The sequence below is a fragment of the Panicum virgatum genome, chromosome 5N (genome assembly GCF_016808335.1).
Source record: "Panicum virgatum strain AP13 chromosome 5N, P.virgatum_v5, whole genome shotgun sequence".
NCBI classification, from domain to species: domain Eukaryota; kingdom Viridiplantae; phylum Streptophyta; class Magnoliopsida; order Poales; family Poaceae; genus Panicum; species Panicum virgatum.
The window spans coordinates 49,717,321-49,737,034 of NC_053149.1; the positions used below are offsets into that span (position 1 = coordinate 49,717,321).

The following is a 19,714-nucleotide window of genomic DNA, read 5'->3' on the forward strand; positions in this document are numbered from 1 at the left end:
AGTAGTCCTCCAGTACTAGTAGTGCGACCGCCGCCGTCTCCGTCCCCCCTCTGTTCGCTTCGAATCCTCGAAACAATCGAGGCGAACTCCCCACTCCTCCGGAGCACGTCCTCCACCGCTCCACCAACTCCGCCCCAACCCTCGAGGCCAAAACCCCCCAACCAGTCCCCCATCCGCCACAGCAGCCAGCCGCGGCCCCCCGATTTCTTCCTACTACGTGCGTGCCCCGGCCTGCCTAGGGCATTCCCCGCCGCGCCACCGACCAGAAGCGCCCGCCCCGGCGCGATGTCCTCCGGCTCCGGCTCCGGCTCCGGCGCCGACGCCTCCGACCGCGACGCCGCGCTCGACCGCCTCTCGGGACCGGAGCTCGTGGCGCACCTCCGCGTCACCTGCCGCAGGGCCGACTACGACGCGGCCGCGCGGGTGCTCGCCGCGCGCGACCGCAGGCTCGCCGACGCGGAGGCCAGGCTCGCCGAGGTCAGGCCGGGCCTTGCGGACGCGCTCGCGCAGCTCCAGGCCCTGCGCGAGGAGTACCTCGCGCTCAGGGCGGCGCGCTGCGGGCCGACCGGGCGCCCCTCCGGCTCCGGCGGCGCGATCGCAGGCCCGGCGCCGCGGGGCGACATGCGCACCGAGGTCATCGATTTCTGCGACAGCAGAGGCGACGACGACGACGGGGACTGGGAGGAGGGGGAGTTCCGCCCAGACGTCGCGGGGGTTTCTTGCAAGGCGAAGGGGCGCCGCGCGGGGGATTCTTGCAAGAGGAAAGCGCCCGTGAACATGGACTCGTCCGACGCCGACGACGAAGACGATAGAATCCCTCTGAGCCAGCTTATCAAGAAGCGGCGGGGAGCTGAGCCTGTGCCTAATGGTGAGCCCAAGAAGGGACAGCAAGATGTGCAGGCCAATTCCGTCGGACCTTTGGGGGATCATCCGCCGGAAAGGCCTCCCGTAAACAGGGGAGACCCCGAACCAAGTGCTGGGCAGAGAGCTGGTGCGTCTCCCCAGCTAAAGGTGGCAAATTTGGCGAACAAGAAGGGGGATATTTGCCAACCGAGGGAGGGCGGAGGACTCTCCAGGACAATGCCGGCTCCCCCGCCCACCGATTCGGCTGCAAAGAACAGCCCCCGGAAAAAATTCTCCAAGGTTGATGGTGCTGAAGATGGAGGGAGGATTGGTAACAAAGGAGGTTCTGCTGCTGGTCCGCCCTTTCAGGTGAGAACTCCAAGCCATACGGATACGGCGAGGAGAATTGTGGAATCAGCGCGAGCCGGTGCTGATACGCCCAACGTAACTACTGGTTCTGCGCCAGATGCAACTATCAACTTGGTTCCGGATACTATCAGAGAGCAGGGGAGAACAAATGGTGGAATGCACAAGATGAAGGCGCCACTGGAAACTAATGGAATTGCGGGGAAATCTTGTGTGGTTCCGGGAGCTATTAGAGAACAACAGAAATCACAAAGCCAAGTGCTCAACATAGATGTGTTGTCAGGAACTAATGGCATTGGGAAGCAAAGTGGTAAGCTCACGACCTGTCAGGATAACGAGGTCAGTGATAGAGGCAGACTCAGGACCTCAGATAAGGCGGTATCAGCCTCCTTGCAGCCGAACAACCAGCTCACATTGCATTCAAAGCAAATGCCAGTAGAGAGTTCATTGCCCACCTCCTTGCAGCAGAACAACCTGATCACGCTGCATTCAGAGCAAAAGCCAGTAGAAAGTTCGTTGCCTTCAGAAGTTACAAGGCACTGGAAATCTGCTTCAGATGTGTATACCTCATGTTTAGCAAATAATGACATCTGTATGCAAGCTGCCTGTGCTCTTCTCCGACAAAAGAAGTTAACGATTCAAGGAGGACGAAGTGGATATAGTATACTCAGCAAATCTGATGTATTCAGGTATGTTGAAACTGAGTTCCCTCTAGGTTAAAAGGCATATGCTTTAAGTAATTACGATACATGTGTCCATACTTATATTGTATTTTTTGCATAACAGCATCTGCATAGGATATTTATAGGATAATAATATTAACCTTTACCTTTGTACTATGTCATGTTCCATAAATGTATATATTCAGCAACAAGTTGCTTTAACATGCATATAAGTTTAACGCACATGGAATTTTAAAGTCAAGATCAAGCACAAATCATATAATTTGCAAGTCATGAACATTGTTATTATTCTATCTAGTTGCCTGATTTGTATTTCGCTTTGAGCAATGGCTATTTGTATTTGAATTCAGTTAGAATTTAATTCCAACTTGGCTATGGCTGTATCGGTGAGCAATGGCCTTGTATTTGGTGATACCAGTAAGTGATGTCTTCAGTTCAGTTTTAAGTTTCCAAACTATGTTCTGATGCCAAAAAGTAATCTTAAACTTTGAAATGTGTATCCCCTTGAATGAGCTTTATGAGCATAGTTTAATGTCTATGAGTAGATATTCTTTAATTTAGTCATGCAATGGTATAGCTTGCTGTTTATGCATGGATATTAAACTCAGCAAATCACAGTGATAATTTGATACAATGCGTGTAACAATGTGACAGTACTTTGTTCGCTGTAGTGGTTTCTGAAGCTGTACTTGTTTGGTGCTGTTACTTTAGGGCGGCTGGGTTGGCAGAATTTCTTTTGGATGGTAACCTTCAGGGGCCACTGAAAAGAACAGCTGAGGAACTAGTGAAGCATGATTCTGGGGGGCAGGATTTACTTGGGAGAGTAGCAATGGGATTCTCTGAGCAGCTGTTCAGTATTTACAGGAACAAAGAGGACCCATACTTCCGTTGAAGTGACAAAGCAGTATCCGGTAAGGTTTGAATATCTGGACCTTAATGGAAGGTGCTACCATGTTTTGTTGTGATGTACTATATAGCTCATGCTGAAATTAGACATAATTGCTGAGTAGAAAGATTAGCAGTTGCAGACTTGCAGTAACTCTGTTTCTTTACTTGCATTGAGTGATGCCGATTGATCGTACTCTTTAGTTTACATGGTTCCATCTCACCCTGTTGAGATATTGATGATGAATTGATGAGAGTAAATGTGGCAGTGTGTGAAGAAGTCATGGAGAGGTTTCTTTTTACCATTTGAAGCAGGGTCGAGATGTTCTATTGTTAATAATGTTGATGGGAAATGTTATCAGAAAATGTGGTCTGTTCCAGTGAGACCAGCCACTGGAAAATCTGTATCATAGGTCCATGTTAACATGTACGTAGATCGTTTTTGGTGCGTGTTCCTTTGAATTTTTTTTTGCTGGAGTCAGTAGGATTGTGTGAGAAAATGTTTTTTTTCTTTTGCTGTGGCCTGTGGATCGGCTGAAGTGGGTTGTTCTGCTGGTTGTATTCTTGGTTCTGGCTGTTATTTTGGATTTTGATAATCATTGGTGCGAATCCTCTGTGACATCGTTGTGTAGGTTATATTTGTTCATGCTGACTTATTTAAAATAAGACATTTTATAGTGATAGTTTTATACAATGCGTGTAACAATATTACTTGTTTGGTGTTGTTACTTTAGGGCAGCTGCATTGGCGGGATTTCTTTTGGATGGTAACCTTCAGGGGCCACTGAAAAGAACAGCTGAGGAACTAGTGAAGCATGATTCTGGGGGGCAGGATTCACTTGGGAGAGTAGCAATGGGTCTCTGAGTTGTTAGTTGTTCAGTATTTACAGGAACAAAGAGAATCCATTTTCCGTTGAAAGTGACAAAGCAGTATCCGGTAAGGTTTGAATGTCTGGACCTTAATGGAAGGTGCTACCATGTTTTGTTGTGATGTACTATGTAGCTCATGCTGAAATTAGACATAATTGCTGAGTAGAAAGATTAGCAGTTGTTGCATTGTGCTTAAAAAGAGCATACTTATAAGTGATGCCGATTTTATCGTACTCTTTAGTTTCCATGATTCCATCTCACCCTGTTGAGATATTGATGATGAATTGATAAGAGTAAATCCGGCAGTGTGAAGAAGTCATGGATAGGTTCCTTTTTTCCATTGGAAACAGGGTCGAGATGTTCTGTTGTTAATAATGCTGATGGGAAATATTATCAGGAAAATCTGTGTCATAGGCCCGTGTTAATATGTTGATCATTTTTGCTGCGTGTTCCTTTGACGATTTTTTGCTGGTGTCAGTAGGATTGTGTGAGAAAATGTTTTTGCTGTTGCCTGTGGATCGGCTGAAGTGGCTTGTTCTGCTGGTTGCATTCTTGGTTCTGGCAGTTATTTCAGATTTGGATAATCATTGGTGTATTCCTTCAAAAAAAAATCATTGGTGTGAATCCTCTGTGAGATCGTTGTGTAGGTTATGCTGGATGTAGCTCCGTGAGAACCGTGCGAAGCTGAAGATGCAGAGGGTGCTGAGCCTGAGCATCTTGATTTTCTCTCTGCACTTTGCTTGGTTGGATTTCAGCCTGTTCCTGAGTACTCTGCTATGCTAGGTTGGCAGGTTGCCATACGACATACCTGTGTTTGATGATGTGGCTTTGTATCCCTGACAGCTGCCTGACTTCAGTCAGAAACACCCCCTCCGTTCTGCCCAGGGGTCGAGCGAAGGTGAAAAGATGTTGATGGTGCACGCGCCATATGTTGTGCATCAATATCGTGGGCTGACACCACCATAACCATGTTGTTTTGGCACCGAGATCCTAGCTCTGGAGAATTTTGGAATTTTTGTGCTTTCCAGTTTCCATGCTCTAGCTGCTTGCACTGCACAACTTCAGGCTCAGGAGTAAGTATACTTGACTCTGGTACAGATCACAACCGCTTGATGCTAAACATAGGCGACGGGTGAGGGAGGCTTCGTCAGTTCCTGCAGAGGATTTGCTTCCAGGCCATCACCAGGTGAAGCCCCGATCGGGCAGGTAGCGATACGCCGATACCGAGCCGGGATCCGAGCGCGCGAGGAACGAGGCCGTCCGCCCGCTCCCCGCCGCAGGCGTGCGCGCCCGTTCGACCACCCGGATATAGGGCTGTGCTATAAATGGCGGCACGACCCCTCCCGCGCCGCCGGATCGACACGCCGATCGCCGCCGCGCGCGCGCTCTCTCCTTCTCGTCCTGGTCGCCCCCAGAGCGAGAGAGAGGGGGCACCCGGAGCAGCCCGTCGTTTTGATCGGCGTCTGTCTCCGCCCCCACCCCGTCCCCCGTGAGGAGAACCAACAGGAGCCCAACAATGGCGCCGATCTCGAGAGCCTCCGTAGGAGTCCTTGTGGTGGTGGCCGTCGCCGCCGTCCTCGCCGCCGCGGCCAACGCGCAGGCGCCCGCCGCGGCACCCACCAGTGACGGTCAGTCAGCCCTCTCCGTTATCCTTTCTCGTCGTTGTTTTTTCTACTCCCTCGGTCCCCCAAAATGCAATTCTTGCTTATTCGATCAGATTTATATAAAAAATTATTAATATTCATGTCTCCAAACAGAATTATTAGGAAAATATATTATATGATTAATTTAAAAATATTTATTTTGTAATATGAATATTAATATAACTTTGTATAAGTCAGATAAAATTTGAAATTGTTTGACTTCTCGGAAAGCAAGAATTGTATATTTTAGAGATAGAAGACTTTTTTTTTGGGAGGAATTCCCGATGCGACAAGTGGCTTGTTTTGGGAGGAACGCACTATGCAGCTACGTTGTTTGCGTCGAATGGAAGAAGAGATTTATTTTTCTTCTTATATATGACGGTGATGATGATGATTGGTCTCTCTTGTTGATGATTTTGGCAGGAACAAGTGTGGACCAGGGGATCGCCTACGTGCTCATGCTGGTAGCACTTGTCCTCACCTACCTCATCCACCCCCTGGACGCCTCCTCCTCCGCCTACAGGCTCTTTTGATATCCATAATTTGCTTTGTAATTCGGCGCTAATTAAGGTGTAATTAACGGTGCTCGATCAATCGATCCAGTTTGCTCCAGGATCAGGATTCAGGATATCCTTGCTAGTTCTAGGCTTTTTACGGTCTTTTCAGTGATTCAGTTCAGTGATGCGGTCACCACCGGCCCGGGGCATAGCCTAAAGAGTAGAATGTCAGAACTCAGAAGTTAATGCAACACATACAAAAAAGTTCCAAGTACAAGATTTCTACCCGCATGCAGCTGATCTATCTTGATTTAGATGTCCACTTGAGAAGAATAATTGTAGGACTTTTTTTCAGATGTGTTAGTATATATTACTCGCAACGTAATAAATAGCATATATAAGACGAGATATAAGTAAAATATCAATCAATATAATTGTTGAGGAGATACTACACACTAAGAAGTAAGAAATAGGAATAATTGCAAGAGACCCCAACACATAGTACAATGTCATATGAATACTTGACATAAGTCACATTTTAAGTAGTACAGGATGCCCCTTGACGGTACACTTAAATAGATGGCAACATGCATTTTTATCCTCTCATTTTTTTGCAAAGCCAACCGTATGCATATAATCAAACTCTACAGAACACTCACTCTCAAGCTACAATAATTTGGCAACATCTAAGTAGTTGCTCTTATTCTTGCTCCTCAATTCCCACGCTGTTCAAACGGGTAACAATATTAATTATTACGTGCCCCTTGGAGGGCATCAGAATTCAGCATCATCGATCACGCATGCATGGAGCTCTGCCACTCGGTGCTGGAAACAGGCATCTTGTCGTCTCGGCTCACGTCGCGGGCAGCGCCCATGCCCGGGGCGCCGGCGGGAACGGCGCCGGGTCCGGTGCCGACATTGGCGTCCTCCCCGGAGATCTCCTCGAGCGACCGGCCCATGGTCTCCGGGACGAGGAAGGTGAAGAAGAAGCCGAGCAGGTTGGTGATGGAGAGGATGATGAGCGCCTTCCTGATGTGCTTGACGTCGCCCTTGAGCGTGAGGCTCTGCACCCCGTAGGCGGCGACGATGGCGCCGGCCTTGCCCGACGCGGCGCTGATGGCGTGGCAGGTGGAGCGCACGCGCGTCGGGAACAGCTCGGCGGGGAGCACGAAGGTGGTGCTGTTGGGGCCGAAGTTGGCGAAGAAGAAGGTGAGCGCGTAGAAGAGGGCGAAGAGCGCGTGGTTGTGGTCCTTGAGGTTCTCGTACATGACGCCCATGATGAGCATGAACACGGACATCATGAAGAAACCGAGGAGCTGGATCAGGTACCTGCATCGATCATCATGCATGTTATTTACTGATCCACGAAGAAGAAAGAGTACTACTAGCTAGTATGTACCTGCCCATCTTGTCGATGAGGGCGACGGTGACCCAGTAGCCGGGGAAGGTGCCGAGGAGCGCGACGAGGAACATGGCCTTGGAGATCTGGAACACCTCGGTCAGGGCGTTGACATCCTTGGCGGCGCTCGTCAGCTTCATCACCGGGAAGATGTCCTTCTGGGTCAGGTTCTGGCTGTAGAAGGCGATGTCCAGGAGGAACCACGTGGTGGCCGTGCCGATGAGGTGCATGCCGTGGCGCCGGGCGAACTCCGCCGACAGCAGCGGGTAGTCGTTGGCCGCCTTGTACCTGGCGAGCTTCTCCTGCTCCGCCTGGATCTCCACGTCCATCACCTTCTCCATGTCGCTGGCCGCCTGCTTGGCGTTGCCCTCGATGAGCGCGGTGTACCTCGCCGTCTCGGGCATCTTCATCCGCCAGTAGAAGGTGGCCAGCGCCGGGAACGCGCCGATCATCAGCACGATGCGCCACATGTAGTCGGCCGCCGGCTTCTGGGCTGACGCGATGGGGTCGTGGTTCGGGTCGTTCTTGATTGCATCTGAGAACGATGGCGCGTGGTTGTAGTGGAGGAGGAGGCCCGAGACGATCATGGACACGAGCCCCGCGAAGATGATGCCGACCCCCTGCATGGCGAACACCGCGGCGATGAAAGCGCCGCGCGTCTTCTTGTTGGAGTACTCGGACATGATGGTCGCCGACAGCGGGTAGTCCCCGCCGATGCCGAAGCCGAGCCAGAAGCGGAAGAAGCAGAGCGTGCCGATGACGGCGCGGGCGGAGCTGCCGAAGGAGAGGCCCGAGGCGATGGCGCAGGCGGCCATGAGGACGAGCGTGATGCCGTAGACGCGCTTCCGGCCGAGCTTGTCGCCGAAGTAGCCGAAGACGAGCTGGCCCATGAGCGTGCCGACCAGCGCGACGCCGACGACCATGTTGTTGATGCTCACGGGCAGCGTGCCGGGCTTGCTGTTCTTGAGGGTGCTGTAGTCCATGTTCTCGTACGGGTAGTAGAGGCGCCCCAGCAGCTTGGAGACGGTGGAGATGCAGAAGAGGTCGTAGGCGTCGGTGAAGAAGCCCATGCCGGCGATCACGATGGCCTTCATGTGGTACATCTGGGTGCGCGCCGAGTCCAGCGCGTCCAGCACCGCCAGGTTCGGCCCGCCCGCCGCCGCGCCCGCCATCTCGCCTCCGCCCTGCGCACACACGACTCACGCGCCGGCGTCGTACGGCAGGGTTCCGTGGGTGTGCGAGCCCAGCTAAGCTAGCTCGATCGGTCGATCCGAGCTCGGTGCTTTGGCGGCTTGCTCGCACGGGCTCTTCTTATAGCCGTGGGAGCCGGGGGGGAGGCGCCATCACAAGGTCGATGAACGAGAGGGGGGCGTCCGCAACGAGGCGAAGCCCGTCGTCATCCGCGCGCCCTGTCTCGGGCTGGTTGGCAGCATATTCCCCATGGCCACTAGGTGCGGTGCTCTTCGTCCCGGCCGAGAGATCGAGGAGGGGTCTTGACGGGTCGGGCAGTGGATAGGTTGGCGGCAACGGACCTGCGGTTTTGTCTGGCGCGCAATCTGCCGGGAGGCCGCAGCTGGGGATCGCTCGTCGCTACCCCGGACGCGCGTAGTCAGCTAAGAAGCGGTTCTGTCGTTTCGACCAGGATATTCGACAGCGAGTCTGCCGCCTGCTCATTGGCGATGGGCACCATACGGTTTCCTCACACTTTCTGGCCAACTGTCCAAATCACAAATCATCATGCAGGTTGCTACGATAACAGGATATCCAAGTTGTTTTCAACTGTATTTTGCGGCAATTTGAGAAGAGAAAAAAAAACAGGGTCTCATTCAACCTTTTTGTGTTTCGCGAACTGCTTTATTAGGAGGTTTCTTGCTGGGAAACTTTCCGTTAGCCTCCATTCCTCCAATCATTTGCTGCTGTTGGCCAGCAACATTCTCAGCAGCACCCTCTTTTCGGAATATCAGCTTTAGTTTCTGTAATAGTCGAGGCCTTGTCAGCAAGCTGTATCTGGCTGCATAGAAAAGATATTTAAGACCAGTTAAATGACAGGTTGAGCCTGATAACAAACTATACTTTTTTTTTTGCGAGATAACAAACTATACTGAAAACCTGTAAGCAGGCAAGTTCTCTTGTCTTTACTGAGGTGACCCGCGCATTTGCGCGGCTAGTTTGACTAAGATCTTGTATATTGTTATTATTTAAATATTATTATAAATGTTTGGAAAACAACTTATGAAATTTTTGAAATTAAATATCATCTAGCAAATGAATACTCCCTCCAGTTTTAAACTTTGACTATAAATAAAGTTTATATGTGTTGAGTTTGACATGTTAAAATTGTATTAAAAAGATTCATCTTAGAATATAATTTTATAAAAGTGTATCTCAATTGTGTATTATAAATAATTTATAGGAAAAGGTAACAGTCAAAACTAAAATTTTGTCAATGTCTAAAATATCAGTATTTGAAGACCCGAGGGAGTAAATATCACATCAGAAATTACTTTGGAGCACATAGATCCCAAGAAAAAAATTAGTATGTAAGGAATATACACAGAGAACCGTGGTTAAAAAATTATATGTACCTTCTTACTGCTTTAATATGGTGACAACTAACAACAACACGTCAATGTGTTCTAGCTTCTATGTGCTCCTCGAGCTTTGTATGTTCCCGTCATGAGTGATTGTATGGTTTCCTGGTCCGAATATGTACGCCGGCAGGTGGTCATCGTGGTGGTAGTAGAGCAATGGGGTCTTCACCTCGACTGCATGCCCCATCTTGATGAGTTCGTGCAGCTGGTCACACCAGCGCGGTGGAGCTCGGCAACACGGACTGCAAGCGTAGCGTGATGCTTTGTTACTGACGAACTGCATATCATCAAGATTAATCAAGCGAGCCGTAAGAAGAAGTCAATTTGTGCGAGCGACGTGATGCCAATATGATGAGTGAATATATTTATTACCTGCATGTGTATTTAAATTATGTAAATCTATCTCTTAGCTGAAGTGTTGGCGTAACCATTATGGAGAAATAATGGAATATATTTATTTACTGCCTTATGTAGGTCATATACATAAATATTAAAGTTAATGTAAATCTACCTCTTACGTAACACAGTTGTCTCCTGACGCAACCAATAATGCTTAGAGTCCCTCGTATATCTTTCGATCTCATCATGTTGATCTAGCGGTCGAGATCTGGTAGAGCTTGATAGTTTAACAATGCATATATATAATTGCCTTTTTTTCTCCGATTAATATGAGAATTTTTAGGTCTTAAAGCGAATTGTTGATGAAGCAATTCAAAACCTATAATGTCGCATACTGTAGATGAAGCAACCTATAATATCATAACTATAATGTCGCATACTATTTGATTGATGATGAAGCAATTCAAAACCGGACCTATTGTCATAACATTTTTATTTCTTAAGGCTCTAAAAATATCTCAATTGCTTAGTATAGGTAACTCTATATACAAATACTTTTATTTTATTTATACGCCAATTGAATTACTTTTACTTCTCAAGTCATCCATTGGCACGTCGCGAGATGACAACTCCATATCGGATCAATATAGAAATCCATACAATGAGCTCTAACGTGAAGGGCAACAAATGGAATCGCAAGCTCCTTCTAGCCCCAACCCGGCGGTCTAACAAATGTTGGCTCAGATCAGCTACAGAAAATCATATTTTAATCTAGCACATAAGCTTCTTGAGTATATATAAAATCAATAACAATAGATTTTTCTATCCAAACTTCCTTTATTCATAGTAAATAAATAAACATACGACTTTAGCAATTTGGTACGTACAGCTAAAGTAAAAATATTTAAAAAATTATTTACCAAGCACAGAGGTCGTGGGGGAGGGGCGGAGGGCCTGCTCGGTGAAGTTCCAGCTGGCGGAGACCTTGGAGGAGATCTCGAGCGCGTACTTGTGCGGGAACACAGTCATCTCGAGAAGATGCCGCCAGCGCTGATGAGCTTCTGGCACGTAAGGGCATTGATATTCATCATCAGTTCATGGCCTCGTGGTAGTGCGGCAGCAGCACTGCAGCAGCTTGTGTACGGGGCGGCATGGGTGTTGAGGCAGTGCGTGTCTGATGCCCTTGTGCCAGCAGTAGTCGTTCACGTTGACGTAGGACTTTGCCAGGTGCCAGACCCACTCCTCTGTGCAGCCGGCCATCGACGCCGGCGGCGTGTACACCTTGCTCTCTTTGCGGCGGTGATGCCATCGCGGAGCTCCGGCAAGCTGAACTCGATGTGCACGGGCATGAGCATAGCGATGCCGTCCTCGTATAGCCTGATGATGTTGTAGAAGGAGTAGTTGAACTCGAAGCTGACGTATCCCATGAGCCTTGGTATGTACGCATCCTCGTCCGGCATCGTCAGCTCGCAGTTCAGGTCCGTCTGCGTCGCCCGCTGCCCCATGTGTCGGTGTTTGGCGCCCCATCGACGGCTCTGGAACTCGATGATGCAAGAAACACAAAGATTTAGATAGGTTCGGGCCGCGAATTGCGTAATACCCTACGTCCTGTGTGGTGGTTTTTATTGCCTTAGATGTAGATGTGTTTCGAGGGGGTCCCTGCCCGCCCTTATATATCCGGGAGGACAGGGTTACATGGAAAGTCCTAACTGAGTACAGTTGGAGTCCTTCTACAACACGATCGGATAGTTTTTTTTGTACTGCAGCTAGTTCTACACCTATTCGGGTAGTTACAAAAGAGGTAAGGTACATAAATAAACTATCCCTCACTCTAGAACATTCTATATCTGTAAGCTGTCCCGGGTCTGACAAGCCCCCGAGCTCTTCGTAGCCGAGTCCTGCAGGTGTCGAGTATTTGGTTGGGCATCTTCGAGTTCTTCGAGTAGTTAGAACATCCTTCTGGTTGCTTCTGACTCTTCCTTCAGATACGTTGAGTAGTCCTTCAAGTACTTCCGTTTGTTTCGAGGCTGTGAGGTGCTCAAGCCCCGAAATCTTGATTATATATGGTGCGCGAAGTACTCGCGCTCCATATGGAGTAGCCCCCGAACCTTAGGTTGAATCGTAGAATCAGGCTGAGGATCACTTTAGTCTTTTTCTTCTTCTTTATTTTTCAAAAAGTTTGAAAAATAAATCTCTGATACATATATTCCGCAGTCTCCGAGTCTTGAATTTAAATATCTCCATTTAGATTAAAGAATCAATGTAAACTCGTGGCAACAACTGAAAACTTTCCTGAGAAGGAGAGAATCCGTTGGGATCCCAAATATTCACAAAATTGCCCCTGAAGACCATATAAAGCCGGTTGAAAACTTCCAAGAGTTTCACCTCTTGAACTCCTGGCCGCCGTCAAACTTAGATTTCACATTTGCCTCTTCTCAGTCAAAATCCAAAAGCCCCTCTCGAAGCCCCCAAGCCAAAACTCGTGACTTTGAGATGGTTCCCAGGAAGAACAAATCTAAAGTTGAGGAAGGAACTATCGCCAATATGTCCACAGGTTAGCGTAAAAGCAAGATATCTGAATCACTGGTCCGAGAGTTGGAGAATATGTGTCTCCTCCAAGAGCAAGGCGTAAGCCAATGGCGCATTGGTGAAGAAGAAGGCTACCCTATGGAAGGTACTCTTGAGACCGTTATGTTTTGTGATTTTGTAGAACGTGGTCTCACTCTTCCTGTGTCAGAATTTTTCTATAGACTTCTTCAGTTTTGGGGAATTCAGTTACACCATCTCACTCCCCAATCCATCTTGCATCTTTCAATTTTCACTCATTTATGTGAGGCATTCTTTGGACTTCTCCCCCATTTCCATCTTTTACAACATTTCTTCTTCCTTGTTCCAATCCCTAATGCCGCCAATCCCGTCGTCGTCGGGGGATGTGAATTGGTACTCCGCCCTGAGAACCGAGGCGAGTACTTGGCTTATGATCCGTCAGGTCAAGGAGCCGAATGGAAGAAATTCTGGTTCCATGTTGGAAACTTTGAATCCTCTCTTCCAGAAAGGACTGTTGGTGCCCCCCAAGTCCAGGAGAGCTGGTCGAGTAGAGGACCTGGTGGCAAGCAAGTTGAAGTCATTCTTCGTGCGATTGCCATTATTAAGAAAAAAGGAGTCACTGGAGATCATGTGGTCTTCTCGTTTATCAGTCGCCGGACGCAGCCTCTCCAGCTGCGAAAGCATCCTGTCTTTAGATATTAAGGTACGCAGGATCCCACTAGGACGTCCTCAGAACCATTGGCTCAGCCTGAAGTGATAAAGAGATGCTGCAAAGTACTCGATAACTTCGACAAATCTTTAACACTTCCAACACTCTTCTCGGCACAAAACCCTCCTGAGAATGCCTGGGTACGTGCTTTGGATTCCATGTCGAGTACTTGTAGTTATCTATTTTTGATCTTCTAACTAAGTATTGTCTTCTTTCTGCAGAAAAATTATAAATTCTGGTATTGTATGCCTCTGACTTCTGCAAATGCTGATTCTGATGACAGCAAGAAACGGAAGGTGGCTCCCGGATCAATATTGCAGAGGAAAGTTCCTCGTCTCGATGCCGGCCAGTAAGTATATAACATTTTGTTGATTGTATCTCATTTGCCTCAGCTTTCTTATTCAAAACCTTGCTTGGCTAGGGTCCAACATCTTTCAGCGCATGAAAAAGATCAGGTCCAAGACTTCCGCAACTGGGTGTCGAGTGGTTCGGAAGAAACTAGTCGATCAGCCCCCAATTCTCCTGTAATTGGGTTGATCGAGAACCCGGCTGCCGGTTTCCCGAGTGCAGACACAGCTGAAAAACCAAGCGAGCCAAGCCCTGAAACATCTGATACTCCTGCGGCTGCTGAAGGAGCTTCCAAAGCTGGTGGATCTGGGAGTAGTGGGTCAAAAGGTCCTTCCGTTCGACTGGTACCATTCTAGTCTATGCCTCAGTCAGCCCAAGAAGAGCTGGGAAAGGAACTGTTTGATGATCCGCTGTTGTCTCTAGACAATATGAAAAAACTTGCAGATTGTATGCAGTGGAGTTTTAAATTCACCAAGGTGAGTCTTCTGCCACTATTTGTCTTTGTCGAGTAGTTGTTGATATCTGACCAAATTCGCCTTGTATGTCTCAGGATGTAGCCAATCAATCTTTCTTAAAGTCTCATGCTCTGTATAAGACTGTGGACAACAGAAAGGTCTTAGAGAATCAGAGAGCTATGATTGCCAAACGTCTGGATGAGTCCCTAGCGGCTCGTAATAAGCTCTATGAAGCAAATCAACAGCATCATCTGGAGATTTATAATATGAAGCTCCAGATTAAAAATCTTGAAGAAGAAAAATCAAGACTGCAGGAAGAAAATTCCAAGCTTCAACAACAAGTGCATACTGCCCAAGCTTGTAAATACTCGATTTTTTCCTTGATTTTGCTTGATCAATAATAATTATTGAAAAACCTTTCCATCAGGTTCTCCAGAAGACCATACTCGACTGGTTGCAGCAGCTCAAGCTCTTGTGGATGTGATCGATGAATGAGGGTTGTCAAATAGCAAATCCTTGGTGGAGCGCTTGGAAGAAGCTCCCCAGGGAAAATTCGATTCGTGCCACCACAACTCCGTGAAATTGGGTGTCACGTTCAAAATCATGCCACTCAATGGCATGGATTTCAACATGAAATCCAACATGAAGAAATTGTAGTGGCATGGATCAAAATGACCCAAAAGATTTTTGATGTCTTGATGGCTACTTCCAAGAATTATCTAACTCACATGATAGGAGTTGTCAAGTCGTACTTGCCTCAGTTTAATCTGGCTCCGATAGCTAAAGGAATAGCTCCCAATTGCTCCGATGAGAAATTCCGAGAGTATTGTAAGGAATCAGAAGTGATTGCGGAGGAAATTCTGAAGAACATGGCAGAGTAGACTGCTTGTAACAACTCTTATAATCTTCAGTGAGCTCTTGTCGTTGTTCATAGCTTGTATCCTGTTGGTGTGTCTTCAGAAGCATAATCTGATGCCGTAGGATAAATATGAAGTAGTCGACCAATCGAGTAGAATACCCGCATAGAGTAACCCTTAAAGTTAATCAGTTAGGATGAGTCTCGTTGGACTATCCAAATAAAAAAACTTGTAAAGATACCCATAAACTACTCGATCAGGCGAGTAGTGTGTCATTACCAAGAACTGGAGTAATCCGTAAGACAAAACTGTTAGGTACGAACCCCGTCGGGTTGCCCAAGACGTAAATGTCATAGGGATATCCCAGGCTTATTCGAGCAAGGCGAGTAAGGTGTCCTTTAATCAAGGACTGGAGTAATCCTTAAGGCAAAACTATTAGGTACGAACCCCATCGGGTTGTCGAAGACGTAAATGCCAAAAAGATATCCAAAACTTACTCGAGCGAGGCGAGTAAGGTGTCTAACTTGTAGACTGGAGTAACTACTAAGATTGACCTATTAGGGCAAACCCCGTCGGGTTGCCCAAGATGGACAAAATGTAGTTGTATCCATAACATACTCGAGCGAGCGAGTAGTTTTGCATTGACAGTAATATTGGAGTTCCTCATAGTTGACCTGTTAAGATGAACTCCGTCGAGTTATCCAAGATGGACAACTAGTAAGGTATCCATTCACCTTCTCGAGCTAGGCGAGTAGGTTGTGCCCTTTAAGGGAAAGGATGCAACTTGTGAAGTTGTTCTAAAGGAAAACTGTGTAAGCTTATCCTGAACTGGTGATGCTGTCAGATTGCCTTTAATGTAGTCGATATGCCAATAAGGATCCTCACTTTATTAAAGAAATCCACTAACACCACTAGTTGCTTGGATCAGGGATAAAACTTGCGCAAGTGCTCGATGTTCCAGGAATTCGGTGCCTCATTGCTATCTGCATCAGTGATTCTGTATGAACTCGGTCTTGTAACCTTAGTTACGATGAAGGGATCTTCTCATCTGGAATTTAACTTGTGCAATCCTGTCTCATCCTGAATCCGGCAAAGTACTAGATCTCCAATATTGAAGAATCTTTGCTGGACGTTGCGATCGTGATAGCATCTGACTCCTTGAAGATATCTAGCCAATTGAGTTAAGGCGTTGACTCTGGCCTCTTCGACTGAGTCTAACTCAAGTTGTCGAGCTTCATCTGCTTCTCCTTCTTGATAGGCTTCTACTCTTGGAGATTTCCACATGATATCAGCGGGTAGTATAGCCTCTGACCCATAGGTAAGGAAGAAAGGAGATTATCCAGTTGCTTTGCTGGGCTGGGTTCGCAGCTCCCAGACTACGTGAGGTAGTTATTGAATCCACTTGCCGCCTTTCTTGGTGTTGGCGTTGTAGAGTCTTTTCTTCAAGCCTTCGAGTACTAAACCATTGATGCGCTCAACTTGACTGTTTGCCCGAGGATGAGCCACGGAAGCATATTTGACCTCGATGCAGAAGTTGTCACAGAAATCCCAAAATGATTGTGACGTGAAGTTGGAGCCAAGATCTGTAATAATGGTGTGAGGAAAACCAAACCGACGGATAATGTCGGAGATGAAGTCCACTGCTCTATCTGATGAGATCTTGACAATAGGCTTGTACTCGATCCACTTGGTAAACTTGTCGACTGCTACCAGCACATGATTGAATTCTCCTAGAGCGACGGTTAATGGTCCGATCATGTCCAAACTCCAACAGGTGAACGGCCATGATGGAGGGATTGTTATCAAGTTGTGTGATGGGACGTGAGTTTTCTTGCCAAAGAATTGGCAACTAGGGTACCATCGGACCAGGTCTTCTGCGTCTGAGACAGCTGTTGGCCAGAAGAATCCTGACCTATACGCCTTGCCGACTAGTGTACTTGATGCAGCATGATTGCCGCAAACTCCTTCATGTATTTCTCAGAGGATGTATTTGCCTTCTTCAAGGGTAACACACTTCATGAGGATGCCCGAAGTAGAGCGCTTGTATAGGTTGTCGCCAACGAGGACGAAACCCTTACTGCGCTTGGTGATGCGGGCAGCTTCAGCGCTTTTAGGATCAACATGTGGTGGAAGCTTGAATTCCTTGATGAAATCAATAAACTGAGTTCGCCAATCTTCATCAATCATCAGCACTTCTCTGACTGTGGCCAGGGCCTAAGATTCAGTGGCTTGTTGGCTTTGTTCCTTGACTAATGGGTGGTGAAGTTCATGGACAAAAACTCCTGGTGGAACAGCTACTCGAGTGGACCCAAGTTTGGAGAGGACATCAGCTCCCATGTTGTTGTTACGATCGACGTGGTGGATTTCCAATCCTGAGAACTTGTTTTCGAGCTCTCTGATTTCTACAACATATGCGTCCATTGTATCTTTGTTGACGTCCCATTCTTTATTGACTTATTGAACGACGAGTAGAGAATCGTCGTAGACGAGTAGTCGCTTGATGTCGAGAGATACTGCTAGTCGGAGGCCGTGTAGCAATGCCTCGTATTCGGCTTCGTTGTTGGAGACCTTGAACAAGATTTGGAACACATACTTCAATTGTTCTCCCTTGGGGGAGATGAACAAAACTCCTGCGCCACCTCCATCGATCTTGAGTGAGCCGTCGAAGTACATCACCCAATGCTCTGGAATATTCTGGGGTGCTGGAATTTGATGTTCCCGCCATTCAGCCAAGAAGTCGACTAGTGTCTGTGACTTGATTGCTGTTCTTGGCTTGAAGTTGATTTCCAAAGCTCCCAGTTCAACTGCCCACTTTGAGATTCGTCCAGTGGCATCCCGATTGTGGAGTATATCCCCCAATGGAAAGTCAGTTATGACTGAGATCTTGTATTCGTCGAAGTAATGATGGAGCTTCTTGGAGGTGATCAGAATTCTATACAAAAGTTTCTGAATTGATGGGTATCTAACCTTTGATTCAGAGAGTACTTCACTGATGAAGTAGACTGGTCTCTGAACACCGTAAGCGTGGCCTTCCTCCGGGCGTTCGACTACTATCACCGTACTGACTACATGGGTAGTTGCAGCAATGTAGAGGAGTAATTCCTCACCGAGTAGTGGAGCTGTTAGAATCGGCGGTGACTGGAGATGTTGCTTGAGGTTCTCGAGTGCTTCCGCGGCTTCTGTAGTCCACTCGAATTTATCTTGTCGCTTTAGGAGTTTGAAGAAGGGTGATCCCCGTTCGCCAAGCCTAGACAAGAATCGATTCAAAGCTGCCATGCAGCCTGTAAGCATCTGGACGTCCTTGATGGTAGCTGGGGCGTCCATGGCCATGATGGCATTGATCTTCTCTGGGTTAGCTTCGATTCCTCGGTTGCTGACGATGAATCCGAGTAGTTTTCCAGAGGGTACACCAAAGACGCACTTGGTTGGGTTGAGCTTCCAGCGGAATTTTCGGAGGCTGTTGAAGGTCTCTTCCAGGTCAGTTATGAATTGATCCTGGGTCTTCGTTTTGACGACAACGTCGTCAACATAAGCTTCAACATTGCGATGTAGCTGGTCGGAGAAGCACAGCTGTATCGCGCGCTGGTAAGTAGCGCCAGCGTTCTTCAACCCGAAGGACATGGTCTTGTAGGCGTATGCCCCATAAAGGGTGATGAAGGTCGTCTTGATTTGGTCTTCTTCATTTAGGGCGATCTGATGATACCCTGAGTAGCAGTCGAGGAAGGATAACAGGACACATCCTGCTGTCGAGTTGATTACTTGATCAATACGTGGTAGCCCGAAAGGATCCTTCGGGCAATGCTTGTTTAGATCAGTGTAGTCGGCGCACATCCTCCACTCGTTGTTGTTCTTCTTCTGGACGAGCACAGGGTTGGCCAGCCAATCAGGGTGGTAGACTTCCTTGATGAACCCAGCTGCGAGTAGTTTTGCCAGCTCTTTCTTGATGGCTTCTCGCTTGTCCGGTGAGAACCGCCGTAACCGTTGTTTTTTTGGTGTTGCTTTGGGGTCGACCTTCAATGCGTGCTCGATCAACTCCTTGGGCACCCCTGGCATATCCGCTAGTTTCCACGCGAATACATCTCGGTTGGCCCTAAGGAAGTTGACGAGCTCGAGTTCCTATTTGTCACCCAGTCCTGCTCCGATGATGACTGTCTTGGAGTCGTCTCCCTCTTGTAGCTGTATAGGCTTAGTGCCCACACCATTGGTTGGTTTAACTGATGATTGGCTTGGTTTCTTGGAAGGCATCGACTCCTTGAGTGAGAGTTCTTTAGCAGCGGCAAGTATTTTGCTGACAGAGCTAGGAACCCGGGCAGTAGAAGCATGATCTATTGCTTCCTTGTCGCACTCGAAGGATTTGAGGAGGTCTCCCCGTAGTGAAAGGACTCCTGTATTGCCTGGCATCTTGAGGAGTAGGTAGACATAGTGTGGCACTGCCATGAACTTGGCTAGTGCAGGTCTTCCCAAGATGGCATGATAAAAGGACTCGAAGTCGGCTACTTCGAATTTGATGTACTCTGTCCGGAATTTCTGTTCTGTACCAAATGTGACTGGGAGGGTAACCAAGCCAATTGGAGTAGAGGAATTTCCGGGCACGATGCCGTAGAACGGAGCCTTGTTTGGAGTAAACAGACTCATATAGTTGAGGCCCATCTTTACCAATGTGCTTGCAAAGATTAGGTTGAG

The 19,714-nt window shown here is 47.8% G+C and overlaps 3 protein-coding genes across 3 annotated transcripts; 2 read left to right on the forward strand and 1 right to left on the reverse strand.

The window, feature by feature from the left end:
- Positions 1–285: 285 nt before the first annotated feature.
- LOC120674892 lies at positions 286–3,886 on the forward strand. Its single transcript, XM_039955994.1, has 3 exons — positions 286–1,864; positions 2,597–2,803; positions 3,512–3,886. The coding sequence occupies exons 1-2, from the start codon at positions 286–288 to the stop codon at positions 2,782–2,784; spliced, it is 1,767 nt and encodes a 588-aa protein (XP_039811928.1). The 3' UTR covers positions 2,785–2,803; positions 3,512–3,886.
- Positions 3,887–5,162: 1,276 nt separating this feature from the next.
- LOC120672102 (arabinogalactan protein 20-like) lies at positions 5,163–5,864 on the forward strand. The gene is made up of 2 exons (XM_039952396.1): positions 5,163–5,274; positions 5,713–5,864. Exons 1-2 carry the CDS (start codon positions 5,163–5,165, stop codon positions 5,820–5,822), a joined length of 222 nt encoding a protein of 73 aa, XP_039808330.1. The 3' UTR covers positions 5,823–5,864.
- Positions 5,865–6,580: 716 nt separating this feature from the next.
- Positions 6,581–8,357, reverse strand: LOC120675508 (inorganic phosphate transporter 1-11-like). Its single transcript, XM_039956712.1, has 2 exons — positions 7,186–8,357; positions 6,581–7,115 (listed from the first exon to the last, which is right to left on the reverse strand). Exons 1-2 carry the CDS (start codon positions 8,355–8,357, stop codon positions 6,581–6,583), a joined length of 1,707 nt encoding a protein of 568 aa, XP_039812646.1.
- Between the last annotated feature and the right edge of the window lie 11,357 nt (positions 8,358–19,714).